Here is a 22,495-nt window from a genome sequence, read left to right on the forward strand (position 1 = left end):
TCTCATTTGTTCTTATCTCTGCATTTCCTACAAGTGCTTGCGCTAAATATCACACACAGATGCACCCAGATACACCTTTAATACATTTTCAAACACACCATACCACCATTCGTGTACCCAGTACCAGACGTGAGAACTTTTGTGCCGTTTTCTTCGCTAGACATGGCTGAGGGGGGGTCATGTGGGGACAGTCGGGGTCTCTCGGCTTGTGTCTGAAGAAGTGTGGGGAAAAGTGTCTTTACTCAGATATTGTAGGGCTCCTGGTGCCCGGCATTTAAAAAGAATTTAAAAATCATCAAATGAATAACTATTTTGTTGCATTATTGCAATTGTTTTAAAAATATTAAAAACAATATGTGCTCACTGGTGACTGATTGCAGCTGCACTTTGCTCTTTCGTTTCTTTATTTTATAATTAAGACTGTTAATGGGAGTCCCAAGTGCAATTTAAAATGGAAAAATGGAAAAGAAGCAACATGCAGAAACAGACGAACACAGGGCTTTGGGGGTTTCCATTACATTTCTTAGAAATGGAACCCTCTAATCTACATGGAAAATGAAGCCAGATGAAACGCATAAAACGGGCGTCCTGGGCCATAAAGCTCTTTTGATGCGTTCACACCCGTCCACTGTTCACACGGCGCCTCCGACTGCTTTCATTACCAAGTGTATGGCGAGCCAGACAGCACCCCGCCGGCCTCCTGGGCGAGTGAAACCGGCAGACGTCATGACGTCACTACGTCTGCTGTTGCTGTTACGGGGCTGAAAACCACCGGGAATGCCGCGGGCGGGCGCGCTTTCGCTTTCTGCTTCCGTGCGAAGAAGGGACGTCGTCGACGTCGACCATATATGGACTTCTGGCGTGTGACGTCAGTGAACGCGCGCAAGGGGTGACGCGGTCGCGTCGACTTCGAAACCCCGCCCACCCGCCGTTGTTTGGTAGAGCCTGGAGGAGCTGGTCGTGTTCGGTGGAGGTCGAGGAATAAACCGTGAAGCGGTTCCCGAGGACAGAACGCGCGCTGCCGCCTCCGGTCCCGGTCTGCAGACATGGGACTCCTCTTCGCCAAACTAATGACGATTTTCGGGGACAGAGGTGAGCGCGAGTCCTCATTCCATGCTCATGTATAATTAAATCGATCGTTCAAAGGTACGAGGAGATCGGCGAAAGATCATTGATTACTGTCTTAATTATTTTAAACGATTACGGTCCGTCCTGTGAGTTCGAACTACTCAGTCACGCTGTGTGTACACCAGAAACATCAGTCCGGTGACGTGGATTGAAGTAGTTTTTCTATGTTGGTATGAAGAAAGATCACCACTGCCCACGTGCATTTTGGGGTCAAGCTTGGTGGATCTTCTTCCTCTGTAGGTGCTCTTCACACCTCACAGAAGACTTTGTCTTGGTTCTCCAGACGAAATCCGAGCCGGACAGCTGCCCATGGACGTGATGATGATATGCTTGTTTTTTTCAATATCCTCTTCTTTTCAGATCACAAAGTGATCCTGGTTGGCTTGGATAATGCAGGCAAGACGACAATCCTCTACCAGTTGTAAGTTTCTTTTTCAGGCGAATGTATGGTCCATCCCCTTCTACAGTGCCGTGTTCATCCTGCACGTTTTACGTCTGTCATTGCCTTTAGCCTGACTAAAGAGGCTGTGCAGACGGCGCCCACCATCGGCAGTAACGTTGAGGAGATCACGATACAGAAAACCAGGTTTCTCGTCTGGGATATTGGGGGTCAAGAGAGCTTGAGAGCAACCTGGAACTCCTACTACTGCAATACCGAGGTGTGTCCCCAGAACAGTAATAATAATAATAGGTTCATCATCCTAGTAGGGTGGTAGTAGCCGAGTGGGTAACACACTTACATATGAACCAGGGGGGGACTGTCCCTGTCACCACTGATTGTAAGACGCTCTGCATAAGGGCGTCTGATAAATGCCGTAAACGTGAACGTAGTAGTACATCATTAATAATGATGTAACACTTTTCTGTTGATGGCTGCCATTACAGTATCTCTTCACAATCTCAGCGTTCACATTCCGTACTTTGGGCGTATCAGTTGTGTAATGTGGTTTAAACAGGTTATGTAATTGAAATTCCTTATCGATTACTTTAACAGATTGTCATTTTGGTGGTGGACAGCACCGATCGTGAACGTCTCACTGTGACCAAAGAGGAGTTGCATCGCATGTTGGCACACGAAGTAAGACGCATGCACACCGCTGGGGGTTTAAGTCGTTACAAAATATGACAACGTTGTGCATCGAGTTTGACTCCTTTTCGCAACTTTTTTTTTTTTTTGCAGGATCTGCAAAATGCTTCTGTGCTTGTCCTGGCAAACAAGCAGGATATGAAGAACTCCATGTCTGCTGCTGAGATTTCCCACTTCCTGACTCTAACGTCGCTCACGGCACACTCCTGGCACGTGCAGGGCTGCTGTGCGCTCACTGGGGAGGGGTAAGAGCGGCCGCACCGCACATGCTCTGTAGTAGAGCGGCGAATGGAGATGTCCTCGTCCACCACTGTCCGGGGATGTGTTTTAATTGTTGTGAGGGAGGTGCGAAACGGAGGCTAGCCTCTGGGAATTATGTCTTTTAAAAAGCAGGACTTGGGCTCAGGCCGGGTCTGATCGAACAGCGCCACTCTGAACGTTCAGTGTTTACACATTGCTTATGGCAATCTCTCATTTCTTCCCACAGTCTCCCAGCAAGTTTGGAGTGGATGAGGGCTCGAGTTCTGGCCAGTTAGACATCAACGTGTCTCTGAACTGCTGCCTTGTCTTACGAGGCGTTACCTCAGGACGTTTTTCATTTTCAATCGGTGAGGAACAAAGTCTGTGCATGCACGCCTCCCGTTCTAGGGGGCCACACTGCTGACTGAGTCAAGTCTGGTCCGACTGTGGGAGCGGAGCAGGCGTGGAGATGGAGAATATACCATTGGATACGGCACCATCGGATAACCGTGTAGTGGCCCAAAGGACAGATCTGTCCAGACAGTTGGACGTCTTGGCTCTACTCTCAGAAAGTCCACACAGACCTGACGCTGCTGCTGAACCTATGCTACTGACCAACCATTTTACTTGAAGTATTTATAATGAACCAGTGCCATTTGGTGGACTTGTGTTGCTTGCTTATGACAAGCAAATGTTTTTATTTTTGACCAATCTAGCATTATATTTTGTACAAATAAACCTTACATCACATTACATGTTTTTCTGAGAGAGTGAGGGAGATTTGGCAATAGTAACGGCTCAAAAAATGACAAAAGGCTTAGGATGGTCTCATAAAATATACTGAGTGAAATTTTCACATAAATATTCAGAAATGTACAAATCAGTTGAAATAGAAGGTGGTTTTGAGTTTTCGCTGGTATGATGATAAACTACACCAACAATATGTGCAAACTTTGATGAAATTTCAGTCAAAATAATCATGAATAAACATGACCCAGCCAACAGGTCAAGGGGACATTTACGATGGGTGTAGCTCGCCATCAAAACAACTGGATTTGAAACTGAGGATTTCTTGATCTGTGGTGAAACATTCTTACCACAAAGCTGGAACTGTAGCTGCATTCTGGTGTTGAGTTGTATTTGTATTTATTGTTGTATTTATTGATATTGACCATACATAACATAACACTAAGATTACATTATTCAGGTAGGGTAGTGGTAGCCTAGACCCAGGTTCAAACCTCGCTTACTACCATTGTGTCCCTGAGCAAGACACTTAACCCTAAGGATCTCCATGGGGGGGACTGTCTCTGTAAGTCAATTCAAACAAGGGCGTCTGATAAATGTAAGAAGACATAAACCACCACAACACTTCAAATAGATAAACAAGGCAAACTGGCAGAATCTTTGATCTTCCATATGACAATCTGATAAGCATAATCAGACTCACATACTAACACACAGGATTTGGAGTCCCCTGTAGGCTTTATCAGTTCAAAGAATGGGTGCAATTGTCACCTCACAGTCAGTGTCGAAGCAGACTTGTCATTGTTATAAGACATTAACAGGGCTGTTAAGGTATGAGAGCATCTGAAAGGACTTCATTTGCACATTCACACTCAAATGATCCATTTACATACACGATTACAGGATACCGCTCCTTCTGTCTTTTACTGGGACTATGCATTTTAGCAACCTTTCCTTAAATCATAATATAACAGTTAAGAAAATTAAACCAAAGTTATTCAATTAATGTCCTTGCATCTATGAATACATAACACAGATCAAATTTGCAATGTACTACAGCATTTATAGTGAAGATCCAGTATGATGACACTGTAAACAGCCTCTAGATGATCATCTTTTTCCACACAAATAAGTCACATTTACATTTAAGGCATTTGGCAGACGCCCTTATCCAGAGCGACTTACAACGTGCTTTCAAGTTACCATCGATGAAGTGATCAGTTCCGGATCACTAGGACCCCAACTATGAATACAATCTTTTTATTCTCTCTGTTGTAGATTCTGTACACAAGTTCGACAATAAGAAAGTTACAAGTTAATCTAAATATTCTTTAAAGAGGAAGGTCTTGAGCTGTCGTTTGAAGGTGCTCAGTGACTGAGCTGTTCTGACCTCGAGGGGAAGTTCATTCCACCACCGAGGGGCCAAGACGGAGAAGAGTCTAGATGAGCGTCTTCCTTTTACCTTCGGAGATGGAGGGACCAGGCGAGCAGTACTGGAGGCTTGGAGTATACGAGGTGCAGTGCGAGGTGTAATAAGGGCTGTGAGGTAGGATGGTGCTACTCCATGTTTGGCTTTGTAGGCCAGCATCAGTATTTTGAACCTGATGCATGCAGCTACTGCGAGCCAGTGGAGGGAACTGGTGTGGGAGAACTTGGGAAGGTTGAAGATCAGTCGTGCTGCATTTTGTATGAGTTGTAGAGGTCGGATGGTACTTAGAGGTAGACCAGCTAGAAGGGAGTTGCAGTAGTCCAGTCTTGAGATTACTAAGGAATCATGTCTTATGAAGCTCTACCTTTCCAACCATGAGGTATTCTCCACTTTCACCAGTATGAAAAGTTTCACTCTGCTATATCACATATGAGTTAGAAGAGTCTGAACCTCAGACACATTCAGAAGCAAAATAATAATATAGTTTCTAAATATACATAACAGAAATCTAGTAGAAAGACTGTCATTGTTTTTCCAATTTAGCTTCTTGGTTATTGACAGATAAAATCCTATAAGACATCTATAAGATTCATTTGTACTGTAATATCCTGGGCAAAATGTGACGTATTTCATCCATGCTGATTTCAAGGGACAAGTACATTTATTACCCAATGGCAAGGTGGGTTGTAAAAAAAAAAAAAAAAACTTTATCTGGATGTGACTGCAGCGTACTGAATAAACACTTTTAGGGGGGGGGTTAAAGAGACGGTGAGAACCAGGGCTATTAGGTGCTGTGAGTTGAGTTATAAATGTTCACCACAAGATGCCAGCACAAATGAAGAGGATTTGCCATATCACTTTCATCCAAGCTACTGAACTACATTCCCGTGTGCTGCAACATATCTGTTCCAGAATAGATAAACAATCAGTTTCAGTGTTCAGTGACGTCTGTGCCTGTGTGCTATTTCCTGGGTCCTTTCATTCCTATTTATCCCCTGTAATTGTGAATTATGGTACAGCCTTATAGATAAAGGAATAGTAGCTGAACGTGGACAAAAAGGTACCGAAGCATTCGGGCCCTCACTTCCAACAGCTTCATCCCACCTGAACACTCAGGGACTTTCCACTCTGGACTGGACACACACACACACACACACACACACACACACAATTTCTTCTAATGTTTACATTATAATATTATTGCACTGACCATAATTGTGCACTGGCAAGGATATCATAATACAATTCTACTGAAAATGTAAAAACATTACTGATATACAAGATGCTGTGTATGAGGGGCAGTAGTTGGCCCTCCCGTAATCGGAAGGTTGCCGGTTCGAATCCCGAATTGCCAAGGTCACTGAGCAAAGCACTGCCCCCACACACTGCTCCCTGGGTGCCTGTCATGGCTGCCCACTGCTCACCAAGGGTGATGGTTAAATGCCAAAACAACATAACTTAGAACACAATTTGTTGACACCAAAAATGTTAAGGTAAAAGCCATTGGATTGAAAATAACATATTTTACGGTGCAGTCAGTTATCTAAGGCTGGTGTGGTGTTTGTAGAGGACTGAGCCAGCACCACCCATTGGACTAAATTTGTATACAAAGATATCGATATTTGAAGTCCCTGTAAAATATTGCGATATATTGCTCTGTCGAACACCCCTAATAATTAACACTAATAACAATGGTGCTGTGAACTAACCAGTAGTGGACAAGTACTTAAGTTAAATTGGAGATACACAAGGTAAAACTCTATTAAAGTAATAGGTAAAAAGGGTTTGTTTTCATGTACTTAAGTAACCCAAAGTAAAAGTACAAATACATGAAAAAATATAGTATAGTAGCAAACTACCTTTACTTTGTCCATCTCTGTTTCAACCACTGCACACAGGAGGGAAATAGAAGGGAATTCTAGAACACGCATGGTCAAAAGTACTTCCATTACTTTTATATTACATTCCAACAAACCATATCTTTTTTGTCCAACAATTTTAGTTAGTTTTACTAACGTGCACTGTTCTACACTTTTCATTTTAACACCAATAGGAATAATTTGGAACACTGGGAACACTATGTGTGAAAATATTGGATTATTTTTTGTGTACAATAAGGTGAATTGAGAAAAAAAAGTTGACTTTTTCTTTAATGTTCTCTTTCTTTGATCATCTTAGTTGAACCTGAGTTGAGAGGAATTTGTTGCACTATCATGGTGGTAGTTTGGTTCCAAGTCAGTGGAAGACAGTTTAAATGAAGGCTTGTCACGGATAAATGGGTGGAATTCTTGCTTATGGGAGACTTTTGTGATAATCGGAGGAGTGTTAAAGCTGTAGTTGAGTTTGTTTTTCCATTTTTATTTCTATTTAGAGCAGCTTGACACTGATTGTTTAGGTTAAAGCCCTGAAAAGGCAGGATTCATTTTAAATACAAATACAAGACTCAACCCTAAATGTAAATGTTTACAGGATATTTACATGAAATTAATTGTCTAAAGAACACTGCACAGAGAACTGCGGGTTGCCATTTTCAAACACCAATAATAATCCTAGCCATTAATTTTTTTTTTTACAGTTTTGTGTCATAATAATCTTTTCGCACAATACCACTTTCCCATGAAGTATATTTATAACCTTAATATGTAGGTAGTAGGTCCGATTGGAATATGTGGAATAACGTGACGACATGGCAGTTGATCACTGAGCGGAATCGTTCGTTCAGCGAAAAGATCCGTTCACCCAAAAGATCCGTTCCCCCACGAAGACGCAGCAGCAGCAGCGCTGACAGCAGCCAGCGACGCGAGAGCGTCAACAAACGTCCTCCTACTCACCGCTTACTCACGGCCTCCACAGAACCCAGCCCACAAACATGAATCCGCTGTGTAGCAGGTGTAATCGGGTCGTGTATCCCACGGAAAAAGTTAATTGTTTGGACAAGGTAAGCTAACATGCTAACAAGCGGCCCTGGTAAAGCTAACGCTAACGCCAGAGCGAGTCTGGCTAATGATTTGTTGTTTTTTTTTTTTTATTCTCCGGGTGTCTGTGCTATGAAGCGCATTGCTGGGCGGTTTTACGCGCCGTGTTAGCGCGCTGTGCCGTGACTGGCGTGGACTCGTGGTGAGATGGTGCTGTTGTGCAGGGTAGCAGGAACTAGCCGGCTAATCACGGACGCTGCCGAGCTGGAAACTTCCACTGACGTGTCTTGGTTTTTCGTCCGGAAGGGATGTTGTGCGAAACAGTCCGCGGCTTGTGGCGCATGTACGGAGGGTGCGTGGGTGTAGGCCCGTTTGTAACATGGCGTGGGGTAACGTGACGTGTCAGAAAAAAAATCAGAACCAGACACGAACACCAGCCGGCCACAAGATTATGACTCCTGGCCGCTGTTCCGAATGCGAGTCGGCAGCAACACAGGAGAGACCAACATGTACAATATACAGTCAGGAAATCCGCCAGCGTCACGGAAATGTCCTGTCTGGTGTGTCGAAAGCAACAAAAACAATGGTAATTGTAAGGATTTTTGCGTGGCTTGCTGTGGCCCGGTTTTTTTTATCAAAAATCTGTCCAAAGGAGGAGAACCGTGTCATGGGAGGTCAAGGTTCATTGGTAGGGAGTATTGATGAAAGAACTGGACCGTGGGGCAACTCGTCGTTTAATGAATGGTTTCCAAGTCAGATGTTGTGCATCCGTATTAGCCGTATTCTGTATGTTAGAGATCGGCCAAATTATTTGTTAAAAAAAGGAACGTGTGTAACTCTGACATTTGAAATGGAAGCTCAAGACCTTCCTCTTTAAAGAATATTTAGATTAACTTGTAACTTTCTTATTGTCGAACTTGTGTACAGAATCTTCAACAGAGAGAATAAAAGGATTGTATTCATGGTTGGGGTCCTAGTGAACCGGAACTGATCTCTTCATCGATGGTAACTTGAAAGCACGTTGTAAGTCGCTCTGGATAAGGGCGTCTGCCAAATGCCTTAAATGTAAAAATGTAAATGGATGTGAAGTTCACCCCCCAGCCAGAGATAATCCGTCTGTTATGATGGAGACGGACGTTTAAGGAGCTTTAGGGCCGATTTGGATCAACTGCATGTTTACATAATTTTCACATGGAGACATACGGCTGCAACATGTTTGCGCTGTTCTAAAAATGACATTTTTTAAACTAAATGTAACAGTATGGTGCATCTTCTTTAGATTTTTTTGCACCGATGCACCAAATTTAATAACGCAGTTTTACAGGTTCACTTGTTTTTCTTTTTAAATGGTTGTCCATTTAGACAATGTTGTCTTGTGAAGTTCTTCATATCAAGCACAATTCTACAAGATCAGTAACATATGTGCTGAAATGAAAGAAAGATAAATGAAATAAAAATAAACGTGCAAGTGTTTTAAGGGTTGAACTTTATTTTATCACCTCTGCCTGATGATCTGTTTGCTGAAAAGCAGCAGGGAGAGAGGACACAGATTTTTTTATCTGAGTAAACAGAGATAATGTGTTTACTCGGGCTCGTGCAGTACATGCGTGGTCAGGTGATGTGTTTCGACACAGCACAGCACCCAGTGAACACTGTGAAATGTGTCCTCTTTATTTAACCGTCACCCTTGGTGAGCAGTGGGCAGCCATGACAGGCGCAGTGTGTGGGGACGGTGGTTTGATCAAAGGGACTTCAGTTGCACCTTGGCGGTTTGTGGATTTGAACCGGCAGGCCACCACTTGGTAGACTTGGTAGGCCACCACTGGCCAGGATGGATGCTAAGAGGTGAAACATAGGCTAGCCGATGCCGATTACGTTCTGGCTGCACTGGCAACGAAAGCAAAGTCTGAGGTGTGGAAACCTGACCATGAAAAATGACGTAAAACTAAAAGTACGGCAGTACTTCTTCTGTGTTTGAATGACAAGGTGGATGTGCTGAAGGCTCCTGGTTACGATTCCTCAGGTTCCACTGCCACTAGCTGCTGTCTGGTTATCCGTGACTTCTGCAGGGAGTCAAATAACTGCAGTAAAAAGTGGGATTTTGGGGTGGATACTAGTTCTGTGGAGATTTTTATCTTTTATAAGGGTTAGTACAGTCATAAAAGTTGTGGAATTTGACTTTTCAAAAGTTGGCCTTGAAAAATTTTGGAAAATGAAATTATTGAAAATCCGATTGGGAGGGAGGTTTAATTGTTCAGAAAGCAAGTATCATGTGATCTGAACAAACTGTTAGTCTCTGGTGTGATGCCCTGTGACCGTTTTAAACTTGTCTGTGAACTTTCCAGGCAGTTCAAGCTCAGTGTATTTATAGAACACCTCCAAGGTGCTGTACAAGGGAATGTGCACATAAAATTAACAGCTGAGAACGAATACAAGTCATCACTTAGAACATAAAATAATAAAAGCAAGACATAAAGCAATAAAACATGACATAAAACTACCAATTATCGCAGTGACACTTAATGCCTGCCTTCAGTCTCCATTACTTATGTGATGCAGTTGTATTCATGGTCCATCTTCTTATGTACAAAACCTGTGCAGGAATAAGTATAAATTAGAGCAACACCAAGCTTTTTAAAAGGTGCGGTGGGAAAACAAGCGTCCAAGCTACATTACAAAGCTCAAGGTATGAATGAATGATGACATGGGTGGTCATGATCACGTCGAACCGTTTCTTGCCCAGGCTGTGGAGCCCTATCTGTTGAGAGGTGAAGGTCAGGGGTCACTGCTTCTCAGTTTTACCAAAGGCCTGATTGGTTTAGTTCTGAGTGTGAAGTCTTTACTTGATTGATTGTTAATCTACTTGATTGGTTAATGACTGGTGGTCAAGTTAATCAATCTAACCCTCTGCTTTTTTACAGTACTGGCACAAAGGCTGCTTTAGCTGCGAGGTCTGCAAAATGACCCTCAACATGAACAACTATAAAGGCTTCGACAAGAAACCCTACTGCAACGCGTGAGTTTCGGCAGCAGTGCACCTTCACGTTCTCCTGTGAGAAAACTGCCCCGCCCATAAGGCACTCGGACTCATTTCCAGAAGGAGGAAATTCCAGGCATTTTTTTCACTGCAGTGACTGATGCGTGCCTGCCCACAGAGCACAGTATTCCAGAAAGCTCTCCACTTCCCACACAGATTCTGAGCGCAACTGTACACTGCGAACATTTAAAATTGACCCTTTTTTCTGTATAATTTGAATTGACTCCCATCAGCAATACAGACCCTGAATGTTAAATATGAAAAGTTTCGAGTTTATTATTTCCAGAAAGGACAAGCGCCAACCTGTCTGAAGATAAAGTGTTTGTCATTATAATGCACAGCAAGACCAGCACGCGGTGACACAACGAAAAGTGTCCTCTGTGTTTAACCATCACCCTTGGTGAGCAGCAGGCAGCCATGACAGTCGCCCGGAGAGTAGTGTTTTGGGACGGTGCTTTGCCCAACAACTTTCAAATGACAGTACTGTTGTAAATACTGCCGGACGCCACACGGGGAAGTACTGAGCTGGGGGCCACAGCTCAACTTGCTTGACATCTTACCAAATCTCTGCCCTCTCAGAAGCTTCTGACGCTTGAGTGGCACATACCAAAAGCAAAAAGAAATATTGCTAATATGGTGAAAGAAGACCAAAAGAGCAGAGCGGTAAAATGAAACAGTCCATGTACAGTGAACTATTGCAGCGTTACTAAGGAGGAGCCTAGGCAGGGCATGATAAACTGTAATAACATAGTAAAAATATCATCATCATCATCCACACAGCGCTTTCTGGCAGATCTGACTCGCATTATTATACTAATTTCGTAGGCAGAAGGGCTGAAGTGGTCAGTCATTAGAAATAAACTGGCCAACCCATCATTTGTAAAGGTATTGAAAAACCGCCATTGCATTTCCTCACCTCTGCCATGTGTCATGTGATTCGTGAGCTGATGAAGAGGGCACAGGCCTTGTCCCTTTGCTTTTAATGAGTTTGTTACCAGTCCAGGCAACAGTTAGAGCTGGGGATGGATGTGGCTGGTCTCCAGGGGGGGGACTGTCCCTGGAACTACTGATTGTAAGTCACTCTGGATAAGGCTGTATGAAAACAGGCGTCAGTGTAGGTAATGGTATAATCATTTCTGGTTTCTTTGAGCCATCAGCCAAGCAAACATAAATGTTTTGCTTGATTTCACAGTTATTGTATCATGGGTGTAGGGACTCGTTCAGCTTTGTCTCTGTCGCCTAGGGTATGGGAGGGGGACGCACTTGATCTTGCAAGGTGCACTTCCCTGTCACCCGCTCAGTTAAACATCAACCCCAGCCCACGTGACCCAATGCACACAACCATTGCGGGGCAGTGGTTGCCTTGCGGTTAAGGAAGAAGCCCTGTAATCTGAAGGTTGGTGGTTCGAATCCCGATCGGTCAAAAGCACACGCTGCTCCCCGGGCGCCTGTCATAGCTGCCCACTGCTCACCAAGGGTGATGGTTAAAAGCAGAGGACACATTTTGTTGTGTTATCGTGTGCTGTGCTGCAGTGTTTCACTTCACTTTCACTTTCATACAAACACCACCCACTCCAGTCCCTATGATGGATCTTATTGTACAGTGTACGATGTCCATACGATGGATCTTATTGTACTGTAAGTATTATTCTGTAGTTTGAGCTTGCAAAAATGCAAAATTACAACCTTAAAGAAACCGAGTTGGACTTTGGAATGTTACATCAGTCCGCGCCTCAGAATGCAGCTTGTGCTGTCAAGTCTCCGCCTCAGCCGTTGTCTCATATTTAAGTGGTGCACGGTATAGCAGGCCCACACACTACCATTCTGCCAAATCGACCACGGCACAATCCACTCAGCAAGTAAACACCCCACATCTCTAGGGACTGGGGGGATCGGAATGTCCCGTCATTAGATTCTGCCCAGTGTGGATCACACCCATCCATGTGGGTTGTTGAATGTACAGTAGTGCCTGAAGAACACTGGTGTTACACGCCTATACACACACACCACGCAGTTTGTTATAATGTCATATTTTACTGCAAGTGTGTGTGTTTGTCCTTTTTAGACACTATCCCAAGACAACATTCACCAGTGTGGCTGATACTCCGGAGAACCTCCGTCTGAAACAGCAGAGCAAAATGCAGAGCCAGGTAATCCGCAAATCATATGCATTCTTAAGCATGAGGCCATGGAAGTTTCCGGCTGCCACCAACAATTGAAGCCATGTGGTGTGTGGTGAAGGTAGATGTGAGGGTGTGTTTGTTAATACGTGTTTTACAGGTGCTGTATAAGGAGGAATTTGAGAAGAGTAAAGGGAAAGGATTCAGTGTTGTGGCCGATACTCCAGAGCTGCAGAGAATAAAGAAAACACAGGACCAGATCAGCAACGTATGTATGAAAGGCCGTACGGATGGACAGGAGGAGCACTTTCCGAATCTTCATGATTTATCTCTCTTCCCCCCCCAGAGAATTTAGTGGTGCTCTGATTTGTGGTTGGTAAGCGCCGCTGCTCTGAGCGTAGTGTGTGAGTGAGTGCATGCTTCACATGGTTTTGAACATTAACAGACTGACAGGGCAGTCTTCAGTCTAGCAATTTTGCCACCAACAAAGACTTTTTTGGAAGCAAGCATATTGTACAGGGCAAAATAACTCGATTGAATTAATCCCTTAAACTCTGCATCAACGTTTGTGTTTTGGACTTATTTATTTTTTTATTCTTAAACCCATGCATGCATCTTCCTGCATCGTGCATTTTGCACTCAGTTCACAGCCAGCCAGCTCGACATGTGCAGGGTTATGACTGGGTTTGTCTGACACACCAGATTCTCCAACGAAGGCCAGAAATGCAGTAATCGCCATGTTGGAACATGCCCGTTCCTCCTTTCTGTATCCCTCTCACTGCAGCGGTGGTGACAAGCTGATCTGACTTGGGCTGGGCCTTCCTGTCCAGTTGCATTAGGTGCACACACGAACGCTCTCCCTGATTAACACGCTAGTCTGCCACGCATTCACAAATGCCTAAATTCTCTGGCTCATCAAGCATCTTACCCGCTTGCCAGATAATGAGTAGACATTGCCTAGCAACAAACAGGCCGCACCGTTTCCTTTATGATTTTTATTTAGTTTTTTTTTTTTTTTTTTAATGAAAGAGAGAATAAACACCCGTAACAAAACTGAAGAGCAGGCGACTCCTGCTGGAGAAGTGTGGTGTTACCATTCATGACTGGTCAGACCACGAAATCGGTTAATTCTACAAAGCCTCCATATTACGGTCTGTCTCATCATCTTTTCTCCTGATGTTCTTTTACACACTTGCAGATAAAATACCATGAAGATTTTGAGAGAAGCCGAATGGGAGGTGAGGCTCAGTCTCCAAAAACCCCACAGCCCAACACTCCACCAGGTACAGAAAATCGTTTTTTTTTTAATGTATTTTCCCCCTAATATTTTTATTACGTTGTATTCTACTGTAGTCTGTTATTATATTACAGTGTAAATTACATAACCATGCATTACCGTTCAAAATAATCATAAGAAATATCCAACGGAAGTTCCAGCTCTTATTTTTCCTGTTTTGTTATGTTGTTCTAATTATTATGATTTGAGGTTACATGTGAATTTCATGAACGATGAAATTAGAGTGTGGGATTTCATTGCCATCAGTGCAGTGTTGTGCGGTACAGCGGTACTCTACATTGGACCTTTCAGGGATGCAGTCCACAGCAACATCGCATCGCATTTCAGCATCGCATTTCCTCCTACACAGTGCTGCCCTGCATCAGCTTTTCTGTTCTGATAAGGGCATTTTGAATTGCCCCTCTGAAGTTCCAGTTTTCTCTCCCTGCAGTGTTCCAGCCTCCCGCTGCCTCTCAGAACTACCACTATGAGCCTGAACCAGTACGCCAGGCAGCTGCAGCGCCACCACCCAGTGCTGGGGTAATGCACACGCAGCTACATACAAGTACTGCTGCTGTACACGAACACACACTGCCACGTCACCGTCCGCGATTTCCTGCTAATTCCTACACAGCAGACGCTTGCTATTGCAGGTGTTGATCGCCTTTTCAAAGTAGGGAATGGAAATTGGTATCATGGTTGATCATGGTGTAAAATTTGTAGTTAATTGGGTTAAAATTAATTTCTTGATGCAAATTATTTTACTATAGAAGTTGAATTGAAGGTGTGGTATATTTTTATTATAATTTACAGTACATAAATGTCACATTAAAAACTACAATTCTAAATCTTTCAGCAATACATGCAGAGCACCACACCACACTGCGACCAAATGTGAGAGCATGCGAGCTTCACCTGGTCACTTTTAAAGAAGAAGAAAGTGAAATGATTGTCATTGTGAATCACAGCACACGGTGACACAATGAAATGTCCGTCACCCTTGGTGAGCAGTGTGTGGGGACGGTGCTTTGCTCAGTGGCACCTTAGCAGCAACCTTCTAATTACAGGTCTGCTTTCATAAGCGCTAGGCCACCACTGCCACCACATTTGCAGGAGTATTTTGTAATAATCAGGGCAGGGGTATGAATTCAGGTATTGAACAGACTGTTTAATTCTCTCTGTTTACATTTACGGCATTTATCAGATGGCCTTACAATCAGTAGTGACAGGGACAGTTCCCCTAGAGACACTTAAGTGTCTTGCTCAGGGACACGATGGAAGTAGGTGGGGTTTGAACCTGGATCTTACATTTACATTTAAGGAATTAGGCAGACTGTTTAATTCTCCCTGTTGTTCTCCTTTGTGTGTTTGTGTAGAAGCGCTATCGCGCTGTGTACGATTACTCTGCAGCCGACGAGGACGAGGTTTCGTTCCTGGACGGCGACGTGATCGTGGACGTGCAGCAGATTGATGAAGGGTGGATGTATGGCCGAGTGGAGCGCACCGGACAGCAGGGCATGCTGCCAGCCAACTATGTAGAGGCCATCTGAGAGTCGGGGGTTGGGGCGGGGATGGCGGTTAGAGCGAAGCGAGACGAAGGACAAAGGGTAAAAAGAAAAAAATAACACGGAATGGATTTGAGATGGAAGGAAGACAGGAGGGGATGTACAGCTCTAAGCCCAGTGCCATTTTTTATTATTATTATCCTGGACTCATGCCTGTTGTACATAAACGTCGTCGTTTCATCTCGAAGCCCAGTTTGGCTTGTATTACCTGCGTACATGCCTGAAACAACTTGTGTTCGACGCACCGGGTTCAGACCTCGTGGCCAATCAATTTTCTGTTTTGTCTCTTTCTTTATTTTATTTTTATGTCTGTCTCTCTGTCTGTCCAGTTCTGCCTCGCTCTCTTTCTATTTCTAGAAAAGGTGCTATCACAAGTGGCACTTAATGGGACACACATGCACATGCCGACCTGTATCAAGCTCACGTATAGCACTTCGCGTACCAATCACGTCATTTCCACGACCTTGTGCTGGCGGGACCTGTATTTGTACCCTGACCTCATGAGTTATGGGTATTGAGTCAAACTGGATCATTTCCTCATGAGCCATCTGCACTCCAGCCTTTTTACATTTATTACGGGTTCGATTAAAGGGGTGCAGGACCCATGGTGTCCACGTGGCGGCCGTTTTACACCAACTGGCAAGGTGTCCATGTTAGGAGCCAGAGCCCTGGTCGGAATCTCTTCTTCTGGAGGAACAAGCAGGAACACCCACTGTTTTATCATCTCAACTGGAAGGGGCTTGGGGGTGCAGAGCGAGGTTATGGCGACTCCTCTTTTGCTTGGATACGCACTGTAGCCTGAACTGCTCCTGTCAGAAGGACACCCGGTCGGGCCAAGCACAATTCATGACCATTCCTTCGATTCTTTTTATTCTGATCTTTTATTTTTATACTTGCTTTATTTTTCTTGTGGGGGAACATTGTGAGTGGTTAATATAAAACTGTATCAGTGATCTGAGCTCTTCTTGTTCTTCTTGTTTCTTTTCATTGTTGGTGGTTTTTCCATTTACTTTTTTGCTGTTGTAAGAGGCAGTTTTAATGCCGCTTCATCATTATCAGTCAAATAAAAATAAAACCAAGTGCCATTTGTACATAATCACATAGACCTAGACCTGGGGAGACTAAAACTGGATGGAGGCTTTGGTACAGCCATCATCATCAGCCAACGACTATGATCATGTCAGCTGAAGGGGTTGAACTACCAGGACCAAGTTTTAATCACCTTCATGGTTTATGGTAGTAGATCAGCCAAATGTCAAGGGTCACGCAGGCCAGTTTGACCACCGTACCCTGCGTCCACGGCCCACGTTGGTGGGAGAGGGAGACCGGGGAGGGCGCAGCCGTGCTGTGATTCGGTGCCGGCTGGGTAGGTGGGTGGGGGGTTGGCGACGATGCGCCCATCCATTCCGCTCCGCCGACGCGCGACCTCGTCCGAGGGAGCTGGACGCCTCGCTTTCTTTTCTTCCGTCGTCGGCGCTGGACCGGTGCGATGCTGGACATCCTGGTTCTGATGTTTTTCGCCATCATCGGCCTCGTGTTCCTCTCCTACATCATCTACATGCTTTGATGCCAGACCCCGCCTGGACACGGGTGAGACGTCAACACGCGCGTACGGAGCGCCGACGAGCCGCTGCATCGGGGTCACTGTGTAATGTCTGTGTCTGGTTGCAGGTGAGCATCAGCGGCATGGGGACGTGTGAGGAACATGTGAAGATCAATGTGTGCCCGTGGCGCCGATAAAGCTTCTTTTCGCACTGCATGCTTTTCTTCTCTTGATTCTGAAATGTATAGTGTGCGTCAGTAGACACGCCATTCCTACCGAGGACCATGCTGCACAAACAACACTTCTGTATAAATAAAGTTGGATTAGAAACGTGCGCGTCTCTTGTCTGCGTATAACTGGGACGTGGCCGTCGCAGATGTCGGGAAAGGTTAGATAATAGTCGAGAACTGGACCGGCCGCAGATGACCGAGAATTTTGCTGCCGTTTCATGCGCTCCACGTGACCAAACCCACAACTGCGCATGCGTGCGTGCATTATGGTGAGGACAGCGACACCACGTGGCACGTCCGTGCATATCCTTCACAGAGGGCCAAGTGAAAAACGATTTCATTTGGACTGGGGCTGAATTTTGTGGAATAAGTATAAGTTGCATGTAGTTTCTATGAAATAGACTGCTTATCCCGAGGGACTTCAGTAGTTACAGGGACAGTCCTTCAGCAGGGCATGGCTCTCCTGCCGCGTGCTGTCGATCAAGATCAGCTTCCAAACCATGTGTGGAAATATCTGTATACGTCATGCCTACTGAAAAGCGATGGTGACCTTCTGTGCGTGGAGTTTACCTCCCTATGTTGGTGAGTGAATGGTGTGTGCACCCTGGGTACCGGGACCCAGGATGGGCTCCAACAGCTGCGACGCTGGGATTAAGTAGTTATTAAGAGTTTGCAATTCTCCTAAAACCACATTTGTTCTCAATAGTACACAGAAACTGTCTAATTTTACTGTTTGTTTGCTCTTTTTTCAATTTGCAACATACAGCATTGCACTAGTGATTAGGTTGGTTGTAAAATGCAAGGAATTACAAATATTCCTGTATACAAATATCGTAACTTGTGGATGAATATCACAACATTTGCAATTGTGCATATTTCTAAATCGGTATTCCTCCTAACTTACTCAACTTTCAAATCCCCCGCATGTCAGAGGGGACCCATGGAACCATGCAGAAAGCATGTGACTGTGCGGAGAACGATCACATGACTGGCTGCTGAATGTACAGATTTCTACCGTTACTCTCTCAGCAGCAGAGAGAATAGATAACTCATATTATAAAAGAACGGTGTTAGGGTGGTAGTGGCCCAGTGGGCAACACACTCTCCAAGAAACCAAAAAACTACAAAGGTTGACAGGTTAAAACCTCATTTACTACCATTATGTCCCCTGAGTAAGGTGCTTAACCCTAAATGTCTCCAGATGGACTGTAACTGCTAATTGTAAGTCATGCCGTAAATATAAATGTTGTCTAATAAATAGAATTGTCCCTCTCTCGGGTGATTCAGTGTTAGTTCCCGTCAGACGTTACTAAGCATATAATCATGAGACTTATCACATGACCCCCAGAAGTCATCGGTGGAGACTGAAAATGAATTCAGTATTTACTCAACTTATGCACCAATATACTGACAATATCATATTAAAAGCTTTAATTAATTAAAATATTAAAAGCTTTAATTTAAAGCTCAAAATATTAGTTCACGATATGTTGATGTGCATGGTTGTCATTTAAAATTTTCTCAGCTAAACTAATTAATCTCATTTAGAAGCAGAATGAAAAATGTGTAGATGTCTACTAGAAATGTATTATATAAATGTATTGTGCATATATTGCAGTGTACTATTATAAATATATGCTGCTGGTATGAATATATAGCTACAATGGTTATAATTGTATGCTGCTGGTATAAATGTATAGATATAACGATTATAACTGTATGCTGCAGTTATGAATGTATAGATATATCTGATATAACTGTTTGCTGCAGTTATGAATGTATAGATATAATTGATATAACTGTATGCTGCTCGTATGAATGTATAGATAAAATTGATATAGCTGTATTCTGCTGGTATGAATGTATAGATAGAATTGGTATAACTGTATGCTGCTGGTATGAATGTATAGATATTATTGATATAACTGTATGCTGCGTACATTCACGGTTGAAATTTCTCAGTTGCAGTTTGTGGCGCACGGTCCGACCGCAATGGGATGTACCATCTGTACTGTAGTATAGGGGCGCTCCTCATGCTTAATAATTACAATTATTAAAATATAATACAGGCCACTCTGATCACACGGTGTTGGGAACGACATGAAAATATTTCACGTGATTATGAAACGAACCAAACGGCCTAAAATGGTCAGGTTGTGAAAGAATCGGTGTGTCATCGAAGGAAAGGGGAAATGGACCCGGCGGTGATGCCTGGTCATGTGACTCTCTCCGGTTCGCCATTTTGCTGCCGCCCGCCGGTGATCGTCAGAAGACCGGATTCGTGACTTGGTCCGCATCGTGCTGGCGCAGGCAGTTTTCTCTTCCCTGGACCACAGCAGCCAGTAACGCCAGGCCGAGAAGGATGTCGTCCGAAAGCCCCGAGTACTCGCCGTTCTTCGCCGTGATGGGCGCGTCCGCCGCCATGGTGTTCAGCGGTAAGAGCGGCGGCGATGGCGTGTGGGCGCCGCGGTGTACGCGGCTCCATCTCGCCGGGGGTGACGCTGTCTTTGACGTAATTCCAGACCGCGTTTTTCATTTGGTCATTTGCGGGGATTCTTCCTCGGGAGAGGTATCGCCTTGCCGGCCGGTTTTTGGTAGGCGGGATGAAGAGGACGGGGGACCGGGCGCCCCGTTTCTGTTCATTCTTTCACGCTTTCCAGAAACCGTGTGTTCGGATGTCGTGCGTTTCGTTTACTTCCATGCACTTCACCCACTGGGCTGTAGCGAAGCGCGATACGGTTCACGCTGCAACGTTTGCGAGGTTTTTACTGCCAGAAAGGATCAAGCTGCTTTATTTCTCCTCTGCAAAATTACCGCCATTAAAACCGCACAATAGCGCAAGTGACGCGGAGCGATACTAAAAGAATGAATGCGGCCGATAAACTGGCTGAAGGCAGAAGAGCTCGGAGCTGCAGCAGTGCACAGTATTCCGCGGGCACGCGCCTTCACCACCACGCTCGTGTCCGATGCGCGGGCACGCGACCCCCTTCCCCCCTTCGATCAATTACAAATATTAATAAAACGTATCACGGAAGTGGTCAGTGCTGCAACGAAATCCGTTTAAAATGTAGAAAGGCTACGGAGAGCAAACGAGCCTTGAATAACGAAACTGGGTTTAAATGCATTGATTCGTGAAGCTGATCCAACCGCCATAGTCCATGATTTAGTCCAATTCGCCACAATGCACGTATGACACGTTATAACTTGAGAGAGCATGAAATCGTTCATCAGTCGAGGACAAGAATGTGTACAACATGCGTGCAGTGGTGGACTGGACCCCTGATGGCAGGGATGCCGAATACGGTACGACACTGGTTCTCGTCCCCCACCACGACATTTGCCTTTCTTACATCTTACATTCCACGGTCAGATGTGGAATTTGTCCCCTTATGACATCATAAGGGGAAAGGTTACCTCCTGTGTCTCATGCTTTGTCTGCCAAGAGAACCCCTCCACCCCCAAAACCCCTGACCGTCATGGCTTGAAAACGTTTTTATTAGTTCTGTCACCTCACTGGAAAAATGCTGATACGACTTCCTGTCTGCGCCTAACGTTGTCTTTGATTACACCATTTCTGCGAATGCCCACTCAACTTCTATAGCCCGCACTCCTCGTCCCGCCTCGCTCCTCCTCATTAGCATTTTAATCTACAGACAATTGTTGCGTCAGTAGGAAGGACAGCAGTTGGTGTTTGGGTTGTGACAGATGTTTGTCTCTGACTTGTTGGTGGTTTTTTTATTTTTTCTGACCGCTGCAGCGCTGGGAGCAGCGTATGGCACGGCGAAGAGCGGCACCGGCATTGCTGCCATGTCGGTGATGCGTCCGGAGCTGATCATGAAGTCCATCATCCCCGTGGTCATGGCGGGAATTATAGCCATTTACGGCCTGGTGGTAGCCGTGCTCATTGCCAACAATATTTCTGAGACGGTCACCCTCTTCAAGTAAGTCTCTGCGCCACCCTAATGCACAGTGCTGTGATTTATTATAACGTTCTAAATCCCATCAGGAGTTTCCTGCATCTGGGTGCTGGACTGAGTGTGGGGCTGAGCGGCCTGGCCGCCGGCTTCGCCATCGGCATCGTGGGTGATGCCGGCGTGAGGGGCACCGCCCAGCAGCCTCGTCTCTTTGTGGGCATGATCCTCATCCTGATTTTCGCTGAAGTGCTGGGTCTTTACGGCCTCATCGTCGCCCTCATCCTCTCCACGAAGTAGAGAAACCACACGTTCAAGCGCCCGACAGACCAAGAACTGCCACACGCATCACAACAACGACGACACTACTGCTGTCCAGGCGAGCCGCTGCACACACGGCCACTACCACAAAACGATCACACGCATAAATTCCTGTCCCCAGAGAGGAGTGTGTGAGCTGGAGCGAGGGACGGAGGGCTCCTTGTTTTGTCTGTGGGTGAAACTCCTGAGTTGAATTGCTTCTGTAAATGCACTGTGTAATGTGTGTGTGTGTGTGTGCGCGCGCGTGTGTGTGTGTGTGCCACCTTCATCCTTGCTGGAACTTTTGTTTTGTACTTTTTTTCCCGCGCTTTTTGTCCTCGTTCACCTCCCATGTGAAAAGAGAGGTCATCTTTTAAATGATTTCTTACTTGCACACTAACATAAGGACCTAAAGAACAGACTGCATTTTTTTTCTCCCTCTGATTATTTATGACTTATGAGTTAGTTGTTCATGAAAGTATTTAAATGGAACAAAGTCTTTATGAAGCCCAGTGCGCTCTATATAAATAAGTGTATTATATAAATATATATCTGTATAGTTAGGTCAATTGCTGTGTGGCTATTTTGTTCCTTTGGATGTAAACATTGGTTACAATGGATTTTGTCTGTTACCAGATATCGATGTGGGAGTAAATGTGTGTGAGTGTTTTAACACTTAAGGTGACATTCTCAAACTTGTACCATTTTATCTGTAGTTCTACTGTCTGGTTGAGTTCATGGGGTTTAAAAGAAAAAAGGCCGCATGTGGCCCAAACTCAAATGGTTTCCTAATAAATAAAATTCTACTTCCTCCATCTTTCTTTATGTGCGCTACTTATTCGAATAATTTCCTTCCTGTTTATGACAAAGGGGAGGGCCGAAGGGGAAAAAACATTTTTAGTGGTTGACTGCTGAGCACTGGACTGGACTGAGGAAATATGTAAAATAGAAACGATATAATATAAAG

General features: G+C 44.7%; 3 protein-coding genes and 1 long non-coding RNA gene across 4 annotated transcripts; all 4 read left to right on the plus strand.

Annotated features, from left to right (window-relative positions):
• Nucleotides 1-502: 502 nt before the first annotated feature.
• Nucleotides 503-3,208, plus strand: arl5c (ADP-ribosylation factor-like 5C). The gene is made up of 6 exons (XM_028987868.1): nucleotides 503-1,092; nucleotides 1,489-1,549; nucleotides 1,640-1,787; nucleotides 2,123-2,206; nucleotides 2,309-2,460; nucleotides 2,703-3,208. The coding sequence occupies exons 1-6, from the start codon at nucleotides 1,047-1,049 to the stop codon at nucleotides 2,749-2,751; spliced, it is 540 nt and encodes a 179-aa protein (XP_028843701.1). The 5' UTR covers nucleotides 503-1,046; the 3' UTR covers nucleotides 2,752-3,208.
• Nucleotides 3,209-7,359: 4,151 nt separating this feature from the next.
• lasp1 (LIM and SH3 protein 1) lies at nucleotides 7,360-16,624 on the plus strand. The gene is made up of 7 exons (XM_028986208.1): nucleotides 7,360-7,569; nucleotides 10,468-10,562; nucleotides 12,649-12,733; nucleotides 12,864-12,971; nucleotides 13,902-13,986; nucleotides 14,431-14,519; nucleotides 15,356-16,624. Exons 1-7 carry the CDS (start codon nucleotides 7,501-7,503, stop codon nucleotides 15,527-15,529), a joined length of 705 nt encoding a protein of 234 aa, XP_028842041.1. The 5' UTR covers nucleotides 7,360-7,500; the 3' UTR covers nucleotides 15,530-16,624.
• Nucleotides 16,625-16,915: 291 nt separating this feature from the next.
• Nucleotides 16,916-17,421, plus strand: LOC114794830 (uncharacterized). Its single transcript, XR_003750382.1, has 2 exons — nucleotides 16,916-17,134; nucleotides 17,216-17,421. It is a non-coding gene; the product is annotated as an uncharacterized LOC114794830 (long non-coding RNA).
• Nucleotides 17,422-19,533: 2,112 nt separating this feature from the next.
• On the plus strand, nucleotides 19,534-22,343 carry atp6v0ca (ATPase H+ transporting V0 subunit ca). Its single transcript, XM_028986518.1, has 3 exons — nucleotides 19,534-19,752; nucleotides 21,075-21,258; nucleotides 21,324-22,343. The coding sequence occupies exons 1-3, from the start codon at nucleotides 19,680-19,682 to the stop codon at nucleotides 21,526-21,528; spliced, it is 462 nt and encodes a 153-aa protein (XP_028842351.1). The 5' UTR covers nucleotides 19,534-19,679; the 3' UTR covers nucleotides 21,529-22,343.
• Nucleotides 22,344-22,495: the final 152 nt, after the last annotated feature.

This window comes from Denticeps clupeoides, chromosome 7, assembly GCF_900700375.1.
Source record: "Denticeps clupeoides chromosome 7, fDenClu1.1, whole genome shotgun sequence".
Lineage (NCBI taxonomy): Eukaryota > Metazoa > Chordata > Actinopteri > Clupeiformes > Denticipitidae > Denticeps > Denticeps clupeoides.